Genomic DNA, 22,138 nt, shown 5'->3' with positions numbered 1-22,138 from the left:
AGAGGCATACATCCCAAATATTTATTTGATGTCAGGGGACTAAGTGAAAGAGAAGCAGGCGTATGCTCTATTTGGTCAGATAGAGCTCTCGGCGAGCTGTAGCCTGAATAGTGCACATGTAACAGGCTATAGTAGAATAGCTTGCAGCTGCACCCATGACGCTAAGATGAAGTAGAGGCAAACAAATCTGTTTGTTATCCCTGCCGTGTGGCGCTGGCTGGCATGCAACCACATCATGTTTTTTTTTTTTTTGTTTTTTTTTTTTTTCACAAGGTGATTTGTACGCCTGACAAATACGACATGGTTTTATATTAACAGCATGCTGACTCTTAGAGGTTTGACTAATCCTAAGAAGCTTTTTCTAGAAGATGACACAAGCTTGTATTTGGTTGTGGTGAAAATCTGCTGGCAGTCCAACGTGTCCAAGGGTCGTTTTCAGGGCGTGTTTACTGACTGTGACCGAAGGGTGAAGTCACTCTGCAATAGAAAATAGATAATAGAAAAGGCAGCTCTTCAGAGGAGTGCTCTTATGCCTGTAGCTGAGATGTTTGAAATAGTTTCAATAAAAACATTTTACCAAACAATTGAATGAACATTTCCACCACACAGCCATCCATTTGTTTGCTTATTATTTACGTCCTGACACCTGTGTCTGGGCAAAGGAAATTTCACGTGAACATACCATAGAAGGCCACAGGCAACGGTAGAGTCCTTACTAGAAGGTGGCAGAAGTCTGTTTTGTCATTCAAAAGGGAAAATGGGTACATTAAGACAAGCTAGGAAGAATTAAAAGCAGTCGTAAAGAGCTGGCCTACAGTTTATTTTTTTTCCACATCATGTCTTGAGCATTGGTTTTCCAGTCAGAGTGACGTCTTATGTATTCAGAAGGCTCAATCAGCCAAAATCCAGTCGACAGGGGTCCGACAAGCACAAACGGTGAGACACACCGTAAAAACCAGGGCTATGGACGCTCACTTGAACATTGGCCAGTGGCTGATTGTCTCCTGCACCTGCTATACACCTCCCCTGAAATGTAACTGTGCATTGTGCTGCAGCTGTAACTGTAATTGGTCTGAAATGGCCTCACTCGTCCGTGGCTCTCAGTGGCCGAAGAGGCACAGAAAATTCACCCTCCTTCTGCCTCCTACACACCATCTACTACGAAGTCTTCTCTGTGCTGCAGTGATTTTCAGTGACTGTTAATTTACGAGCTCCAACTCCAACATCAGCTACCGGCGTTCTTTGAAGTAGACGGAGAAACTCGACGCAGCTGGCTAGCAGCGTGCCAGTTTAAATGCTCACAACAACACATGTCAACCACTTTCATGCTCTGCGTGGAGTATCAACCAAGTTGTGTAGAGTTACACTCATATTCACACCTGTGGGAGATTTAAAAATCACCAGCACTCTCTTCTAGCGTTTTATTTTTTAATATTCTCTGCCTGAAAACGTCCACACTGTCCTTGGCCGTGAGCTTGCCTCTTGTTATGAGCCATGGTGTTTAACCTGCAGTGATCTAGTATCAAAGACTACTGAAAGTGGAGAATTAAAAACTGAACATAACTGAAATTCTTACATTGAGATACAAAGTAAAACGCACGGTCATACTCTTAAGAAAGTTGCTGTCGCTGTCGTCGCTATGACTGAACTGCTGGATTTTGAATTAGGTTGTCTTACTTCTTGAACATTGCAGTTTTGACTTTACTTGTCCTCTCCCCACACAATAATAATAATAAAAAAAATATCTGAAGAGGTCTTTTCAGTTGGAGTTTCTGCACAGTCAGATGTTTCCAAACATCTTAACAACTTAAACCATCTTTACTTAGGATCCCATACTTTATAGAAGTCCGTGACTCATGTGAGAAGCTTGCATTTGGTTTTATATTTTCTGTTCTGCTCACAGGCCTGGAGGATGTATTTTTCCATGTTAATGTTCCTTTCTTTCATTAGTTGCCTGTTGAGATGATGCATAGCCCTCTCTAAGATTAGCATCTCGCTCTTGACAGGGTTGATTGATAGTTGTTCAGAGAGGGTCTGAAAATGGCTTCTGCTGTGAGAAATATTCTGAAATTTCATATTAGGCTTATAAGCATTTAAACTGGCTGTCTGTCAAATAAATTTTCCAATTTCAGCTGTAAAAATGGGCTCAGCTTGGATGCCTCATTTAAATATCTGTGCAGAAGCTAGCCCTGCTCAGCAGTCAGAAGAAGATGAGCTGTAAAAGCCTCGGGGCGGAAGGTGAAGCACAGAGTAGCTTCTGTCGAGCTGGTGAGTGACTTTATACAAGAAGCAGACTCGCTCTTATCGGTCAACACCTCTCACATTTCCACTCTAGTGCCAACAGCAGCCCTGCTGTTCCTCTTTAATGGCTTGTCCTACACTCACTAGATTATCAACCTTTACATGGATGCCACTGAGATATGTTTGTCTTTCTTGAAAACCTATTTTGCTGCCTCATAACACACCTCCTTCCGCTTCGTGTGCAGACTGTTGTCAGCAATTCAAACACCATGAATCTTTTCCGTTTGAAGGATAAATATATTAGAACTGACTTGCAGTGTTGTGTCTTTCTTTTTTTCCCTAGCTGTTCACGTTCGGGGTAATACATTTGCATACTCTGTGCCCTTCCTCGCTCCAGGAATTGGAGCAGCAGCCTCCGAGCATTCATCATTTACATGACGTGCCCTATATTCAGAGGAGTGGCGGAGGCATTCGGCGCTTCCACTCAACTCACTTCATTTACGAAATGATTGTGGTAAAATAGAAGTAATGGACCATGGGTTCGTTTGTGATCAGACTGAGGGTCACAGCAGATAATAGGTCTATCGTTTCTATCAAATATTGGATGACTGCATAGATTGCTGTTGTAGACTTAGTAATACCACATAATGAATTATCCCTTTTACCTCTTAACTGTGTAAGAAAATAATTTTATGTTGTTATTTCTTACCTTCTTTAGTGCACCAAACACAAAGATGGATCCTTTTATATTTGTGAGCATACTGGCAATAAATCTGAATCTACAAATATGTAGATAGATTAACACTGAGGTCACATATAGAGCAAAAATACAAACTTTCTGGTTTCAGATAATGCAAATTTTTTTTTTTTTTCTGCTTTGGGACTTGGGGTAGAGGATTTTTTTTATTGCAAAGCCTTTTTCTGCATTTCCATTTTATTGCTGTAAACACCTCTATTCCCAGCGGCCCAACACCGGTTAGTGGTCGATAGTTGGCTTGAAACACCAGAACTCAAAAATATTGAATTTACTATTGTTCAAATTTTACACGAAACTTGTTTTTATTTGTAGGGATGTTCAAGATTCAAGTCAATTGATTATTCAGCTATCAAATTTGTTTCAAATTACATTACTTTCGATCATCTGCTCTGTTTATCACTATAAAGAATCTCCATTGTGCTCACAGCCTAACACACCAGTCAGTTCTATGAAGCAGTCGCACACATTCGGATGTACCGTACTGTACACGCTTGTGCTCATCTCTGTCTCAGTAGGACAGATGTGGGAAGTGAAAAGTGTGTCTCTGTCCTCCAGCATTCTGAGCCAGGCCTGCTCCGTCAGCTCAGCTGGCCTCTGCCTGCTCTGCTGGCTGAGTTCAGGCTGCAGGGACGCACTCATCCCCCTGGAGAGGCTGCAGGCTCTGCTGATGCTAGAGGAAACTAGGCTCAGGAATGTACGGCACAGCTTGAGCTCAGTTTGATGTCTTGGAACAAATATGCACCAGAGTTTGCAGCCTGAGACAGCGTTTTTGTTGTCCTGTTTTCTGTTTCTTCTCACAAGTTTTTGTTTTGGATGCCGCCGGGGCCAGAGTATTGTGGAGGGAGGGAGGGGCGGATCACACAGCTGTTGCACCGGACAGACAGGTGAAACATTTGGATGACGAGCTTGAAATCCTTTTACTCACAGTTCATAATAACTTTACACAGAGTTCAAGTAAATCATCTATTATTTTCTCGTCTGTGAAACTGATGGCCTGTATTATATGTATAAAGAAACGTTTTGAAAGGCTATGTGCTTACGCAATGTGTTGTATCCCTAGAGGTTGCTGGTCTGCATTTTGATATTGCACTGGCTGGCACTCTCAGAGATGACGAGAATATTTTTCTAATCTTGAACCTCAGAACACACAGCTCGTATCGCAGCCAGTATTTCTGTGATTGTGACATCAGTAGCGGCCGTTTGCTTGTCGTGGTCGACTGTTGGCTCTTTCTCTGGAGCCTTTGTCAGTATCTTCAAGCTGTGAAAGTGTCCTCTCGCTGCGCAGACGGGACCACGCACAGGCACATTTTAACACCGTGCTAATTTAATTTCTGTTGCTTATGATATATTTTACTGCTGATTGCATCTGATTGTATGTGTGTTGCCGTCTTTGATTAGTAGTGTTTATTAGAATATTATACACACAATCATAAAATACAAGCTTGGGTCTATCATGAGCTGTTAGCATGAAGTCACATGGACTTAAATATAACTCATAGTCTGGACAGTTTTGGTGGCATAAAAATGGATGTAACCCATAATCTCTCACCCAGCTGTCACTCAAAGTGGCTGTTCTCCTTAATTATGCATTATTTTAAGCCTTAATACAATTTGTTTGATGGGAGAAATTGCACAGTTGTCATTAATGGGAGAAACTGTCTATCGAGACCAAAACCCTTGTGCCACGGTGTAAACATGTTTATTTTTGTTGGGCATTTTAACCTGGAGGTCTACAGGGATTGACTCGGCCTCTAGTGGAACTGCAGGTTTCGACCCCACTGAGGTGGCTTAATTTTTCCGCCCCCAGACTTAGCCCCTGTACCCTTTAAAACACAGTTTATTGTTACCTCTGTGATTTTGTACTGGCTGTAAGGATAACATATTTCAGACTGTTTCGCACTAAATTACAACAAGCCCATAAAGCTTATTGGTTTGGCTGCGATGGCTCCGTTGTGTTGACAGTAGTGTTATTGGCTGACATCCTATTTACCCACCTTGTCTGCTACCTGACAGAATTACACCCATGGCTCGATTGAAGGTTAAACCAAGCTGTCCTTGTGAACGTCACCTTGCAGCACACTGACTTATTGTGGCGTCTACTGGGTTCTTGCACTTGTCACCTAATGATAAACAGATGAAAAAGATGCCGCTGTAATTAGAAGCCTTTCATACCGGCTTCTGCATTTCGTGCGTCTTCCATGGAAAAAGATTAAATGAATGTGAATGAAATCATTCGAAGCTACTCTTATCTGCGTGTGTGAGAGGAAGTTCTCCATCCTGTGAGCTTTTTATTATTCATGCCGCGACACTGCATGTTGTTTTGTTCGCCTCTTGGTTGAGGCTGGCAATAATGCTCTTTAAATCCTGAACGTGCTGCTGAATGTAATCAAGCTTCCAGCCGCGAGGAAAGTTTGAGGAATTCTAAGCCCCGTACACAACACAGTCACAAAAGTCTATTATTTTATTAATTTATTTACTTGTATATCGTATACATCTACCTCAGAGCTGCTAACATGACAGGAGAGTAAGAGGAAGAAGGGAATGACAGCAGGATGAAATGAGTTTTAGATTTATAATCCCCTAGCTGTGACCCCCATTTCCTGCAACTTGACGTCCTGGGGAAATGTCATGTCAGACTTGTGCTGGCCAGATTCGATGGACAGGAGAGACGCCTCCACACACAACACATAACACACACTCCTGCATACACTCAAACGTAGCTGTCAGTGTCTGCTTATACCACCATTCATCTCCCTGACTTTTATTTATTTTTATTTTTGTTATGTCATTAAATAAAGGTGCAGACATTTTTTTTTTCCTGTAGCTATCATGTCCAAATCAAATCCAGTTTCTTGCAGTAATGGACACCACAGCTGTGGGGTTTTTTGCAAGAAATGTCATCACAGAAAATCTCCCAAACAAAGGGAGAGGTTTTGGCTTCCAAGAAGGTTAAAGAGGATTATGTAATTACACATTATGGAGAAGGTTTAGGGATTCCTTGGAAGTGTGTGAAGATGATTTCACCTAGGTTGATTTTTGCTGTTTCTAAAATGCAGCGTTGCCAGCTTAAATTCAGCTTAGGCTCACATGTTCTCCAGCACATTTAATTTTAGTGACTAGTGCTATTCAGTAAGTGGACCAGGGTGGATACATCCTGTTGGTAATCCAGAGGATGATGCAAAATAGAAATAAAAACATGTCATTAAGGGAAACATTTCAGAGAGGATTTGGGTCTTTTTCAGAGATGTGTGGGTTCATGTTGATGCATCCAGCTATTAGAGAGAGGACGGCAACGGTTAAAGTTGCCCTCCCCTGACCAGTCAGCGAGTCAGTCGGTGTGCAGCAGAAGACTTGAGGAGCATGTTTTCCCTGCCAGTCTGTCAGTGTTGGTCTATCACATTGTGTGGGAGAGGCCTTTGACCCGATGCAGACAAACGCGTAGCGATGAGGCGGAGAGCCTGCTGAGCCTGCCGCACTCCTATCATTAACATGGAGAGTCACGCTCCCCCCCCCCCCCCCCCCCCCCCCCTGCACCAACCATTGTTTTTTCCGCTTCTGTCCTTGAGAAGAAACATGCTTCATTTCCACAGCCAGCATTTGCTCCTTTTTGTAATAATCAAGGTCAAGGATTTTCTGCTGCATCTTAAATTAATGCTAATTTTTTTCCCCCCAAATTCCGCTGGTAGAATTATAATGTGTTTGTCTCTTGTCAGACAACGTCTATTCTGGCTTTCAGTTCATTACAGTAGCTGAGCGATGGTTGTTCTCTTTGCCCCGCTAAGCTGACGGTTCCAATTGGTGGATTTTTGCTGCAGTTGGCGTTCAGAGGAGGTGACACTTAGTGGATCACAGAGAAGGGGACACACGGGTTGCTTGAGCAAATACACCAAGCAGCACGGCGGCTTAACTTAAATGAATGAAGCTTGTCTCAGGTTGTTTCCTTTGATTACATTTTTTGTTTCCTCCTGAATTGAGTGCCAAGTTTCTGTTCAGCTTGTAGCTGCCTGTGTCAAATTTGGGCACATTTATATTAGGATTATTATATATTATGTTGTTATATCATAGTTCTGATTCTTCTTTTGTTTAATTCATGTTAATGATGAGTATTAGTGAGCTAATGTTCTCACAACACTGGTTCAGAGTGGCTTAAAACAGAAACCACATCTGTTTGACAAAGGTGGGGTCTAATTTACCAGGTCAGGTCTATTGTGCCAAGTATCTGTTGTCATATATTGTTTTCCTTGCAGTAACAGAAGTGTCCCTACATGCATGGGGATGGTTTCTTATACCCTGCATGAAAGTTTTTTTGGAGGCGCTTTTGTACTGCCCTTGTCTTACTTCATAAGCTGGGTCAGATATTAAGTTAACATTTTGTATAGTGTAGTCTGTACTTTAGGGAGTGCATCAGCAAAACTGTTTCCGACCTAAAACCTAAATCTAAAACACAGATGTTGTTTGCACATGGGATGTGCTTAAAACTCTGACAGCAGCCATCCTCTCCGTTTCCCGCAAAGCCTCCCTTGCGCCTTGGGGAGACCTGGAGGTGGCTGAGTGGTGCAGGTTCTGCCAGCGTGTGCCTGACTAGAGATGAGACCCAGTTTTCTCTGACGTCTCCAGAGATTTTATTTTATCTCTTTCATATCTTCCTCTCCATCTGGCTTGTTTGTTTTGTAGCTGGGGCTTAAATCTTTGCTGCCTCACACCCGACCATAGAGGGCTGTTGCACAGATAATACCGTTTAAATAAATACATTGAAATTTAGAATTGGAGGGAAATGGATGTTTGCCTGCTGCCTTTATTAGCACTATTTTAGTGTAGCTGACTGCATTTTTAAGATATCGCTGGAACGAAGAAGAAGCTGAGTGTTATAAATGGAAAGAAAATGCTGCAAATACGTTGTCTTGTTGAATTTAGCTCAGCTCTTCTGTCACATTGAAGACCAGTCACCAGTCACTCACGTGTAGCTTGTTGTTTGTGTTTCAGAGGGAGATGAAGGAGCAGCTGGCCACCCTGCAGGACAGTGAGAAGGGACACACCGAGGCCCTGCAGCTACTGCAGAGACAACTCACTGAGACCAAGGTACTTTTAAAAAAACACAGCTCTGCACCACCAGCAACTGTTGCCCCTGTTGCAGTCACTAAAGATAATTCTTATTAAAACATATTGCCTTTAAGGATATCGAATAATGGCAACTTTCTGGATTTTTTTAATCCACCAAAAGTCAAAAAATGTTAAATTTACATTGATATAAATTACGCTTATTATCTGGTCTACAGCTGAAACGGTTTGTAATTAACTAGATAAGAAGATCTGCAGCTAACTTCAATGCAATCATAATTTATCCAGCAAAAATGCCTCTGCTGCATTATTTTAGTAAACTGAATATTTTTGGGCAATCTGCAACAATCAGTAATTTACATTGATTAAACTGGCATTTATTTAATGAATGTAGTTAATAACAGTTCTCAAAATCGGATAATTAGAAAGATGTGTATAATAATGACCCAGTCTGAGAAACTCATGAAATATGTGTATTTGAAAAGACAGAACTTTTGGGCAAATTTGCTTTAAATAATTTAAATAATTAATAAGTTTCCAATTAGGTTCATTTGATGGACACATTAATTACTGATTATCCCGTCTCTAATCTTTGAATGTGCAATTACATGAGGTCAGTGTGATAGCAACTATTCACTGTTTTCTTTACATGGAACGATTAATTAACCATAGATTGTAAGGATATTTACCTTGGTAAAGAAATCCTTGGAGAAAGAAAAGAAATGTCTCCGTGAGCAGAAAATAAAGAGCTGGTCTGTTTAGTGTGTGCAGTCTTTCAGTCAATGATTTTCTATCTTCCTCCCTAATTGCTTCGGATTGACAGTTAAATTCCAGCACATAAATTGGTTTATTGAGCGGCGCTTTAATCTTGGCACCTTGTTTTAATCAGCGATCCATGAGCATCCGCTCAATATGTCAGTCTTTTAACCTCTCATGCATGCGCGGTCACGCATGTCTCTTCTCTCTGCCGTATTGACACTGAGTGATTTGGAAGGCTATCTGGCGACGTCGTAGCCATCGGCATTATCTGTCATATTGATGCCTTGCAGTTGACGCCACAGCTTTGTCAAACATTTGTTTGCTGTTGGCTGCTGCCATAGTGTGCACCAGGTTCGAGCCTGTTTAAACACGCCTTCTATGTGCTGTGTAGTAGGACGTGACAACAAAAAGGAGACTGGAATATTTTATTCTGGGCGCTACCTAAAGAAGGAAACGGACGAGAATACGGAGGTTCTCTCTCTCGTTTTTGTACCTTCTGTCTGATGTCGCTGCGTCACTCAACTTTGTGTCTGAGCTCTGCACTGCAGGACTCTCCGCTGCCAGAGAGAGCCAGGTCTGTCCGTTTCATCGACTCGACTGTAGGCCTTTCAGCTGCCCCCGCTTCTCATTGGAAATGAGCTGATCTCATTAGATTTACATCCATTTGCACAGAGTGCTCTGCCTGGAAGACGGCCATGCTCTGACTGCATTGATCTCTGATACATTTAGGTAGCTGACGATGAAATGCCTTTCTTCTGCGTTTCTTCTTTCGTTTTGTTAAATTCTAGGTTAAATATAGGATTTTATTCAGGACTTTTTCCAGAGCTACCAACGATGCATATTTTCACCTCTAAAGAAACTTTGATGAATAAAATCAGTCGCGTTCACTTTTAATGTTAAACCGAGCTCAGGGCTGTTGCTAAGGATGAGTAGGGAATTCTCTCTTTTAACTGAATATGACGGCCTTGCACTCCAATTTGAGACCTTGGCTCATGTCAGGAGGGTTGCAGTCTGAAGGATTGTGTCTTATTCACATGCCCACCAGGGAGTCTCTTAATAATCACATGCTGCCATGAAAGGTAGCCAGCCTGCTGTCTCCAAGGGCTGCAAACATCCTCTCAGTGCCATCACAGCCTGCTGGGCCAAAACGGCAAACACGTCAGTGTGACTGATGGCTGGGCTGCCACAGTCGTCCTCCTCCTCCTCCTCTTCTTCCTCCTCCTCCACACCATCAGTTTTCAACTCTTAACGAGGTAGGAGGGCTGAATAGCTGCCCACCTTGGTGTCATAGCTCACACTTGCTGAGCAACAGTCATCCTAACAGGTTCCCACAGGCAGAGAGAGAATACCTGTGAATGAACAGAGACAGGCCCGCTGTTTGAAGGGGATTGATCGAGTTTTCAGGGAAGTGTAATTAAACCACAGATCACAAAGATCGGAGTGGCGTTTGAACAAGAATTTAAAATGAAACTCTGTTTCTCTGATTCTGTTTGGGAAAGTTTTAATAAATGTCCACTCTCAGAAGCTGCAAACTAGAAGCCTCCTGTGTCCAATATTTAACATCTCACGCTTTTGCTCTGTCTCTCTGACACTCAGATCATTTATTCTCTTTGATACACAGCTTCACATTCTCCCTCTTCTTCGACTCTTTAATTTCCATTCTGCTGTTCCGTGTAAACTGCTCCGTTCAGCTTTCCTGTGTCTTGTAATCAGCTGATTCCTACAAAGGATGTCCTTTGTGCCACCGTCCTGCTCGTCTTTTTTTGGGTTATTTCTGTTACGGAGTACTCTTGTTTCTCCCGTTTAAAAGCTACTTTATTTTCACCATGTTGTTATACACACTGTGCTCTGAGAGCCTCTTAAAATCAATACATGTACAAGCTTGATCAATGACTGTTAATGTAATATTAACAACAGAATACTGTGTAATTATTGATCCTTGTCTAAGTAATAGTCGGGCTATTGTGACTTAAACGCTGAAACACAATATAAAGTTTACATGCCTGTCGTGACATTTATTAATAGCCCACTTGAGAGTTATTTTTCTAAAGTGTCCCATCTTTGGCTCCTCTTTTTCAGTCCTCAGCTAAGAGTCTGCGTGCGACCATCGGCGATGCATTTGAGCGCCTTCATCGCTTCCTGCGCGAGCGCCAGAAGAGCATGCTGGAGGAGCTGGAGATGGACACGGCCCGAAAGCTGGCCGACATCGAGCACAAGATCCAGCGCTACAGCCAGCAGCTTCGCGATGTCAAGGAGGGCATCCAGATCCTGCAGGAGCGCCTCAACGAGACGGGGCGACACGACTTCCTGGAGGGCGTAGCCGTCACTTCTGAGAGGTGCTTCACCTGCTCTGCGTTCGCTGAAACAGCCCCAGTATCATCACTGCAGTCCAATCAGAAAATGCGGTTGTAAATACATTTATTTTTAAGAAGGATTAGGTTTACTTTAGGACATATGGCAGTAAATTGTTGTAATAATACCTCACAACATGCCAAATGTGTGTTCTGCTTGTAGCTACTGAATGTTAGGAGAAAGTACAGATTTGAGCAACGGCATCAGCTAATCCCTGAACAGATGGAGAGTTAGGCCTGGAATAAACCAGCTGTAGTGTTTAATCTAGGAGGGCGACTTGAGGACGATTTAATTGAACGAGTTAATAACTTAAAGCAGCTTGATGAGGTTTAGTATAGAGTTAGTGGGACTGACTGGTTCAAACATCACTGTATCATTCATTTAACTGCACTATTTCTTAAAGATGGAGGTTTGAAGTTGTTTGATGAAAGTAATATTTAATAAAAACTAAGGGTGGTAAGTCTTAGGGGGAAAAAGTTTTAGGTTTCTGTTGGCTTTAATTATGGAATATTTTACTCAGATAGGACAAAAATGGAGCAGCTGTACTTCTAAAATATGACACAACTCTTCTTTCCCCTTCTTCTTTGATATTTTAGCAGGCCTGGTCTTGTACAGTAGCTTGTGTTAACACGCTAAACCGCGGTGCGTTTGTTTGATGAAGAAAGGAAAAGCAACAGAATATTTCACTGAAAAAAAAAAAAAAGGTCTCTTAATTTCTCCTATCCTATACGGATGCAGGTCTTTTCACAAGTATTTAAAACACATTACAAACCCTATAGATTAGTTCTGTCATAATAGTGGTTGTTATGTGCTGTTGAACAGTTGAGGAGAGAAACTGCTGGATACCTAACACAGGAGCTTACTGATGAATTTAATATTATTAGTTTTTATTATCGCCTCCGTAGTCGCCAGAGCAGAGTGTTAGACCACCCTCTCTGTCAGCCTCAACAAGTGAATGTTGCTTAAAGGAAAAAATGAAATAAGTATCTTGAAGAATGTCTACCAAAGTCAAGTCAAAGTCAAAGAGGTTTTTATTTATTAATTTATTCAGTCCTCACTAGTTCAGTACATAGTGAGATGACAGGATATTCCTACAGGACCATGGAGCCACATGAAGACATACGACTAAGTACAATAGAAGGGACTGAGCATAAAGTATGTGTGTACAGTATAAAACAGTACCAACAATGCAAACACTGCTAACAGTGCAAGAACGAGAAACAATAGAAAAACAATACAGGTAGTGCAAAACACTTGGGAGACAAAAGACATTACACAGAACAGAGAGCAGCTCCGACTAACGAGCAGACTAACAGGGTATCACCCTTTACCCATGATGCTCTGCTCTCGCTAGCTAAGAGATAGTTACATGTATGTGGTCAGAGAAGTTGAGTGTTTGCCCCAAATCGCCTTTAACCTGCTGTATGTCCTCAAGTTCAAGAGTCATAAAAACAGAGAATGGTTGAATTTTAGATCACAGGTTTCATTATATATAAATGTACACTGATCAGCCACAACATTAAAACCACCGACCATCTTGTGACAATGCAATGTTCTGCTGGGAAAGTTTTGGACCTGGCATTTGTCTGGATGTTACTTAGACATGTAGCACCCACCTAGACCAGACCAGGCACCCCCACCTCCTAGCAATGACACTCCTTGATGGCAGCAGCCATCCCCAGCAGGATGCAGCCTGATACAGACACACACACAAAAACAGTTTAGGAACAACTCAAAAAAACATGAATAACAGCACAAGGTGTTGACCTGGCCTCCAAATTCACTAGATCCCAAACTGATCAAGTATCTGTGGGATGATCCACAGAGGCCCCTCCCCTCAACCCGTAGGACCCAAATGTCCCCACTAACAACATCCTGTTGCCAGACACCACAGGACACCCTCAGAAGGCCCATGTCTATTCTCTGATGAGTCACAACTGTTTTGGAGGCACAAGGGAGACCTACACAATATTAGGAAGGTGGTTATAATGTTATGCCTGATCGGTGTATAAATAAATAGATTTATTTCTGTGTATTTTTAATAGCAAGAAATAACTGCACAATTAACACAGAGACATGGGAGTCTAGAAAATTAACTTTACTGCACCGAGAATAATTGCTCTGACTCATTCAGTGTCTTGCCTGAACTCTGAACTACATAGAGTGTAAGTGCTCTGAGCGATTCACGAAGAGGTTCATATTGAATCCTCCTCTGATCCTTCTCGCTGACAAATTCATCTCTGTGGCTTCAGATTCGTAAAGCAGTTTGTCAGCTGTTGACTGTCAGTAATGGCGCATTTCAAATTCTCAAACCAGATTAATTTAGTGAAGAATTGCTTTTGTGGGTTGAACAAGAGGCAGCTTTATTTGAAGAAAAAAAAAAAAAGCAGCTAATTGGATTTAGACTGTTATTGATCTGTTTTTCTGTCCCAGGATTAAAGGGAAGATACATGAGACCAATCTGACGTACGAAGACTTCCCGACATCCAAGTACATGGGGCCCTTACAGTACACAATATGGAAATCACTCTTCCAGGACATTTCACCAGGTACGTGACCAGGACTAGGTACACGGTGTGGAATCACAGGTGCTAAAGGGAAAGTTACACATTTGGAAAAATATGGTTAATTGCTCTCTTGCACAAATGTTAGCAAATCAGATCAATACCACTCAAGTCCTTATATTAAGTATGAGGCTACAGCACATCAGGGATATTGGAAATACAGGACACAGCTAGCCTGGCTCCGTCCTAAGCTAACAAACCCCCTTACAGTACCTCTAAAGCTCTAATTTACATGTAGCACTATGTGGGTTTATGTTTTACATATTAAACAAACAAGATACAAATAACTTTAATTACGGCCTTTATGGAAAGATATATAGAGCATATTTTGGCTGAAGATTTATGTCTTTAGATTTACGGTAAAGATGTTAGAGTCAGTGGCGTAATCTAAAGTCAGATTTATGGTTCTTCATCAGATCTACGATGTAATCTCAAGCGCACCTGCCCAGACGTGTAAGTACACGTTGCAGCAAATGCAGACTGTAACAAATATGAGTGGTCTGAAAACACATTTCCTTCTCCACGTCTCTCAGCAGAAAATTCTTCTTCCTCCCGTCTCCTACACGTCATTTAGTCAGACTTCTCCCTTTCGTATGATGAATTAATTTCAGTTAAAGTAACTGCAACTTCACCATTTCTCGACTTAAACTCCCAACACGAGTCACCCAGTCACCATAGCACACAGTAGTAATCCAGCTTTAATATTGCTTGGATGATTTTGAGGTTCGTCCTGGAAATTGGACCCTCAATGGTGGCGAGCACCACTCCCTCTGCTCTGCAGCCATCACTCACTCACAGGAGAATATTAAAAATAATGTGTTGTGGAATTTTTTTTTATTTTTTTTATATACCCTCAATCTATTCCCCCATTCCAGCCCGGTGCCGGCTGAGAGGAGGCCAGGCAGTTTCTCGGCCTCCCTTGACTGGCTGCCAAATGAAACAATTGGTTACGATCCATCACCAGTGAGTTGCCAGAGAGGCAACAAAGACACCCCCCCCCCTCAATCATCCCTCATCTCTGGCTGTCACTGATCAGTTAGAGGGAATAACTACCGGGCGCTGTGCTGTTCCTCTTCCCCCTTCTCGTCTTCAGCTGGAAAAATGAAACTCCTCTGATGTGTGTATGCCTGCGTGTTTCTTCATATGACACATAGAGGCACTCGGGTTATGAAATTTTAATGAGTCGGTCGTAACAAACACTCGGGATGTCATTGACTAGAGAAGTCATTGTCCTGTCTGCTGGCCGGCCGCCAGACGTCTCACCTCCATATGTCCCAGCTGGTACGGAGGAACAGGGAAATGCCTGTCCCACTCTTTCCTGAATCTGCTCCATGTAAAAGAGAAAGGGGACTCGTAGTTATTGTTCATCCTGATATGCTTGCAGTTCCTCCCTAAAGCCACATAATTGCAAAGAGAAACAGACTCCTACAGGCCTGTGAGGCGTAGCAGCTCCTCCCATCGCTGTAATTACTGCTTCCATGTGTTGTTTGCACTCTTGGCATGGCCACGTATCGCTTCGTTTGACTATCAGACTCCAGAGACCACTTGACTTTGAAGACTCTAGTTTATGCACAGTAGTAAAAAGGGATTATAAAAAAAAAATAATAAAAAATATGAATCATCATGCACTCACTGTAGCACACGTGCAACTCGGTTTCATTTTCCTGAAATTAGAGTGCGGCCGCAGTCAGGTGTGCCCAATAATAACAAGCCATCAGTCATGTTTTACTACAGGGCATGGCTCTGATTGCCTCCTCACACTCTGGCTGCAGTGTGTGTGTGTGTGTGTGTGTGTGTGTGTGTGTGTGTGTATTTATATAGCTTACTGTAATGTTGCAAGGTTATTTGTCTTAAATGATCTGTTTACTCAAACTAAAAAACAAATTTTCTCATGAAGCTCTCTCCTGGGACCTTGGAATGGACATGAGTTTTATTTATCTGCAGTAAATCTCCTGGACAGAACGGCAGACAAAAGGCTTTTTAGATTTTAGGAGAAGCGTTCAGGAAGAAAGAGAAATCTTAAGTAACAGGCTCATTGAATTTCCCATAATAAGTAACTTAAAACGGTCTTGTTGACGCAGAAGGTTTAAGCTTTTAAGAAAGTGCTCTGCCTTTTCAATCCAAGGCTGATTTAACGTTAACGTCAGTGCTGAGCAACCAGTTGATTTTAAAACCAACACAATTTGAAACGATGCAAGTAGCAAACTGAAAAGGCTGCAATTTAAAATATACATTATGCAAAGTCCGGGTTCCTTGTTCCTCTTGTTCCAGTAGTTCCTTATGACGCTTTCTGGATGTTTGAGGGCGGATCATTATTGCCTGATGGATAATAAACATATAAACGGGTAAAGGTTAAATCATGCATAATGAAACCAAAACCATTTTCATGTGTAAAAGGTTCATGTGTCCTTTTAATCAGCTTACTGTGATGATACCAGTGGAAGCATTTCAACCTGACCTCTGCTCCTGCAGCCTGGATATATTCACTTAGTGCCTCAGCATGAAACTGTTCACGCAGCAAATGCATGACAAAGAAAAATGAGGTGCTGAGAATGACTCCGCTGTCTTTACCCTGCTGTTTCGCCAACCTGAGTCATAACATATTGATTTATTTGTTTCGTTGTATTATTTCCTGTATCTCACACTGACCTGTTTATCTGGACTATCTGTTAAGTGAAATAAATGCTGACTCACTGTTTCAATTTTTGTTTTCTCCTTCAGTGCCAGCTGCTTTGACCCTTGACCCCATCACAGCCCACCAAAGACTGATTCTCTCAGACGACTGCACCATCGTGGCCTACGGGAATCTGCATCCGCAGCCTCTGCAGGATTCCCCGCGCCGCTTTGACGTGGAGGTGTCTGTTCTGGGCGCTGAGGGCTTCGTGTCCGGCGTTCACTACTGGGAAGTGATGGTGTCGGAGAAGACGCAGTGGATGATCGGCGTGGCCAACGAGACAGTCAGCCGCAAAGGCAGCATCCAGATCCAGCCGAGCCGCGGCTTCTACTGCATCGTTATGCACGACGGGAACCAGTACAGCGCCTGCACCGAGCCCTGGACCCGCCTCAACGTCAAGAGCAAGCTAGAGAAGGTGGGGGTGTACCTGGACTACCCCAAAGGCCTGCTCATCTTCTATAACGCAGACGACATGTCCTGGCTCTACACCTACCGAGAGAAATTCCCCGCCAAGGTCTTCCCCTACTTCAGCCCTGGCCAGAGTCACGCTAATGGCAAGAATGTGCAGCCACTGCGAATCAACACTGTGCGCCTTTAAGAGCTGCACGTACCCACGGTCACGATTGTCCTGGCAGATGAATCCATCGTAGATGAATTGTGTGTTTCAAAAGCTGTTCAAGAAATAAGTTTAATAGGGTGTTTGAAATGTTCCTTTCTTTCAGTTCGGTGTTAGGAATTGTTCTTGTTGTTGCTCTTAAAACGTGCGCTGCTTTTCTTTACTTTACTTTGTTGGACTTGGAACAAACATGGCCTGCACATGAGCCTCATTCTACATCTTTAAGTGAAAAGATGACACTAAATGGAGACAGAGGGACCCCTGGGCTCCTCCGGGGTCTGTGGCAGCAGTGAAGATTAATAAAAAAAAAAAAAATAATTCCCTCCTTTTTAGAGTTACTGTCTAAGGCCCGCCTTGCACACTCCCAAGGGGCACCGCTCTCCGTATCAAGCCCCGGGCCGCCTCAACGTCTCCTCTCCCTGTCCAAACAAGTGGACAGTGAAGACCGGTTACTTGTCCTCTCCGTGCTGTACAGTTGGCTTAGCTTTGTTCGTGGAATGTGATTGACAGCACTCGACTTTTTGGTTAGCCAGCGATTCACTCTGGACTTCTCTTCTGTTGGCACTTTTATTTTTACTTCTTCACTTCTGAGGTTTTAGACTATCCCGCAGGTCACGTCCACATGTGTCTGTACAGTGTTTATCATTGCGAGGACATCTCCTGTTCTTTGTGCACCAGCGATTATCCATGTCACCTTCTGAATGAATGAAAAAGTAGAATATAGGCTGCCCGTCCCTATCCAGTGTGGAGATGGGCAAACTGTCTGTCTAGAGGGGGTGGTTGTGCAGAAATATGCTGCTATTGGTGGAGGAAGGTCTTATATAAGTTATATGAGTTTGTATATAAAATATCAAAGGTAAAAAAAACAACTAATTATTCTCTCATCGTGCTGGCCCAACGTTTTTCCGTGTTAGTGTTGCATTCAAATACATTTCTGCTTCCAGTCATGAGTTTTGATCATTTTGTCTTAATATCAAACGAAAATAAAATCAAAGCAGAGGCTTGTGCTTGTAAAAGTGTAAGATGTGAAATTCTGAAGATTTAAAGATCATTTCTCGCTCTCGGAGACCAAGCGTTGTTTCTCATTTCAAATCGTTTAAATGTAAATTAAACTGAGCCGTATGTTGTGGTCCAGTTGATCAGTGGATGAGCTCGAGCACTAAAAATGCTGTCATTCTCGCGACTGGCGTCTCCCAAGACTGCTGCTGTGTTACGTAACTATAACACCGTCGATAAGTCCTCTGAGGCTCCGTCATGTTGATGTCTTGGCCCCACATGCCTCAAGTGCTCTTGTTTATCATTAGTTGTACACAAGTCCTGCAGAATCTGCTTTTGTCCCTCGGCCAAGTCCAGCATACTGAGAGATGCGTCTGTGGTTGGGTGGGAAAGTGCGCCAGTTTTTTTTTTTTGTTTTTTTGCAGCCTGGTTCAGCTGTAATTTTAAATCCAGCTTTGGCTGTGGCTGATAAACCTCCGAGACATTCCCATGCAGTGGCCAACAGTAAATGCTTCAGATTTTTCTTCTTTGAGAAATCTACAAATGAACAAACTACAGGGAAAAAAAAGATAAAAACACTACAACCTCCCTTTGCCACTGTATTTCCCTGCCTTTGTGTGTGTGTGTGTGTATGTGTGTCGTCTGTGTTGTCCATTTAAAAGAAAATTGGGGCAGTGCCCTTGTTTTTGTAGGAAGTGATTCAAGTACGTGCAGTAAGATGCAAATTAGGGTCAAATGGGGAGCGAAATTATTCCTGTTGTTTGTCTTAACTTGCACAGATCTGCAGGGCCCTGTGAGTTATTCAGAAGTTATCTGAACAACGCTGCTTGCTGGCATTTACCAAACAAGAGTATCCAGATGACTAAACCTGCTCTCTGGATTCATTCAGCAACATTTTAGGATTGCATGACTTACAGGTTTTGACAATCAGGACAGGAAGTTAATTTATCTTAAAACAAAACTCAGCTGCAGGTTAAAACTGAATTTGACCCCAGTTTGAGTTTTCATTAAGACATTGAAAATTCAGAAGGAGATTACTGTGAGATAGATGGTGAGATGGTGTTGGGGTTACGGCGATGATGATGGTAATGATAATGATTAAAAATGAAAAACTATGACACTTTTAATGATTATAATGATGATTGTGTCTTCTGATGATGGCCGCTGCGCACCCATCATTGTGTGAACACACTCTAGTGTGCTTTTGCTGCTGGAGGTTTGTGTGAAATGTTTTAATGTACAATAAACGACTTTGAAAATCAGACGGTCTCGTTAACTTTGTCCTGGTTTGAGTTCACACCGTGACTCCGGAGAGCGGCGTTTTTTTCGACGCGGGGCGAACTCATGCGTGTTTTTGTCTCTCCTCGGGGTGTTAATAAATCTGCACAGTGCGCTGTGTGGCGTGCCAGGCAGATTCATGCCCCGACCTTCACAAGGAAGATCAGAGGTTTGAGATGAGATGAGATGAGATGATTAGCAATTTGAGGGAAGGGAAAAAATCTACTACATTAAATTACCTTTTTATGTGGATGGTTCTCTTGAAGAGTTTTACCTCTTCAGGATAATAAAACCTTAAAGGGGAACTACTATTTTTTACAACCTGGACCTTATTTCTGGCATAAAATACGATCGTTTACTCAACCATATAACTTTGGTGTGATTTGTAGTCGTTCGGGAGATATTTACATCCGTGTATATCCATATAGTGGGAGTGACTGGGGCACCGAAACGCAGCCTCTAAATAACGCATTATCTGCCACGAAACTCGTTCATTTCACCAATATTGTGTTATGATACGCTAGTGCTATTCCCCGTTGGGTCCGGAGTTACCTGTTATCGTCATCCGGAGTCTGTAGATTGACCTACAGACCCTGGTTGATGTCTTCTGACCTGGATGAAGTCATCTCTGAGCGCCGCGCACTCCCGCGACGGTCGGCTTGTTTACCTGTAATTTGCTGACCGCCGGGGTGCGCGCGCCGCTCAGAGGTGACATTGTCCAGGTCAGAAGACATCATTCGGGGTCTGTAGGTCAATCTACAGTTATCATAACAGGTAAGTCCGGACTCAACGGGGAATAGCACTAGCGTATCATAACACAATATTGGTGAAATGAATGAGTTTCGCAGCACATAATGCGTTATTTAGAGGCTGCGTTTCGGTGCCCCAGTCACTCCCACTATATGGATATGTGCAGATCTAAATATCTCCCGAACGACTAATGTAATTCGTGTTTCTCCATATTCAGTACATCCTGAGAGGAGGAAAAAATATAAATGGACAAGGACAAGTAAGAACTACATAAACATACACAACTAGAAAACAATTAGTTTTGCTATTATTACAAGTTACAGGAGAAAATCTTCAGTCAAAGTGAACCTAATCTTCCTCATTAATATGGAAACAAGAATATCAGCCTAGTTGAATCTGAAACCCTCAAAATGAAACATATCTGGGAGGCAGATGAATCCTATGCGGAATCTAGGAAGGCTTTGCCTCTGCTTGTCAATACCTGCTCCACCTCAGGGAGTTTCATGCCAGACATTTTAGTTGAGATGTGCCAATCTCTCCCTGCTGGATGTAAGCTCTCCAGCAGGGAGACGGGAGGCTGTGCACTTTTTCCATTACTCTTCCCTGTTCTAGCTTCTGCTGAAGCTCGAGTGTGTGACATGATGAATAATCAGCGTTCCCCATGCAGCAGGTGGGCCTCAGCCTTCAATAGGTCCTCTTCATTTGCCATCTGTGACGCTTCTGAATGAATGAACTGCAGAGGAAGAATTGTTGCACAGTTTGAAATTGTGATACCGCGACTGAAAGTCTGAGTCATGCTCTGCATTAGAAACCCGGGGAGCAATATTATTCCATGTAACTTTGTGCTCTATTGCCTTATTATTTCACACTCCAAAGCCTCTAAGTCGTGTTGCATCATGATTACAGCTGCTTCATCACAAAATGTGCCGTTTGAAGCAGTGACATTCAGTCAGAACAGCCCCCCCCCCCCCCCCCCCCCCCCAGGACCAGGGGTTTCATATTCTCAGCTTTGATTCTGGGCACTTTTCTCAGCTTACCCCAGCGATTAGGGGCATTTTTATCCGAGGAGAAGGTGTCCGTCCTGTAATAGACATCTCCACCCCAGGGGGAGTCTCCATTAAAAAGTCAGGGAGCTCTCCTTTGAGAGACATGTATCTGATTCCAGTCTGACAGGGCCCTCCTGAGGCGGGAGTGTAAGGTTTTTAATCTTGTAAGTGAAGGAAAAAGCAGAAGTGAAGACTCGCTTCTTTTTTCTTTTTTCTTTTTTCTTCTCCAGCTTAAGAACATGAGCTATGATGCTGGTGGCAGGAACAAATCTATCATCCATATTATTTTGCAGGTCGTGAGGATATTCATTACACTGTAAAAATGTAAACAGCTACGGGGTTTTTAGGAAAACTAACAGCTGAAACAATTAGTTCACCAAGCACAAAGATAAACACTGCCTCAAACCAGTTTATAAAATGTGAGGATTACTGCTTTTTTATAGAGCTATTATTGGTAATTAATCATCTTTGCTATTGGATACTGTTGCTCAGACTATTATATGCTAAATAATCAATATTAAATACACCGATGAGGCATAACATTATGACCACCTTCCTAATATTGTGTAGGTCTCCCTTGTGCCTCCAAAACAGTTGTGACTCATCAGAGAATGGACATGGGCCTTCTGAGGGTGTCCTGTGTTGTCTGGCAACAGGATGTTGTTAGTGGGGGTCTTTGGGTCCTATGGGTTAGGGGGATACCTGCAGATACTTGATCAGTTTGGGATCTAGGGAATTTGGAGGCCAGGTCAACACCTTGTGCTGTTTTTCATGTTTTTTGAGTTGTTCCTAAACTGTTTTTGTGTGTGTGTCTGTGTCAGGCTGCATCCTGCTGGGGATGGCTGCTGCCATCAAGGAGTGTCATTGCTATGGGGTGGGGGTGTCTGGTCTAGGTGGGTGGTACATGTCTAAGTAACATCCACATGAATGCCAGGTCCAAAAGTTTCCCAGCAGAACATTGAATTGTCACAAGATGATCAGTGGTTTTAATGTTGTGGCTGATCATTGTATATTTATATATATCGAAACTATCTAAAATTCAACCAT

At 42.6% G+C, this 22,138-nt stretch overlaps 1 protein-coding gene across 2 annotated transcripts in view; it reads left to right on the top strand.

Annotated features, from left to right (window-relative positions):
- Positions 1 to 20,320, top strand: part of trim62.1 (tripartite motif containing 62, tandem duplicate 1) — a 31,972-nt gene extending 11,652 nt beyond the window's left edge. For both annotated transcript variants that reach the window (XM_084543836.1, XM_084543837.1), the window contains 4 exons: positions 7,982 to 8,077; positions 10,895 to 11,151; positions 13,601 to 13,716; positions 16,453 to 20,320. In XM_084543836.1, the coding sequence (XP_084399962.1) occupies positions 7,982 to 8,077; positions 10,895 to 11,151; positions 13,601 to 13,716; positions 16,453 to 17,003 (1,020 nt within the window). In that variant the 3' untranslated portion in view covers positions 17,004 to 20,320. The remainder of the gene's footprint in view (positions 1 to 7,981; positions 8,078 to 10,894; positions 11,152 to 13,600; positions 13,717 to 16,452) is intronic.
- Positions 20,321 to 22,138: the final 1,818 nt, after the last annotated feature.

Source organism: Chelon labrosus (genome assembly GCF_963514085.1).
Source record: "Chelon labrosus genome assembly, chromosome: 4".
NCBI lineage: Eukaryota > Metazoa > Chordata > Actinopteri > Mugiliformes > Mugilidae > Chelon > Chelon labrosus.
The sequence above is the reverse complement of the archived record's forward strand: the minus strand, read 5'-3'. Positions and strand labels throughout refer to the sequence as shown.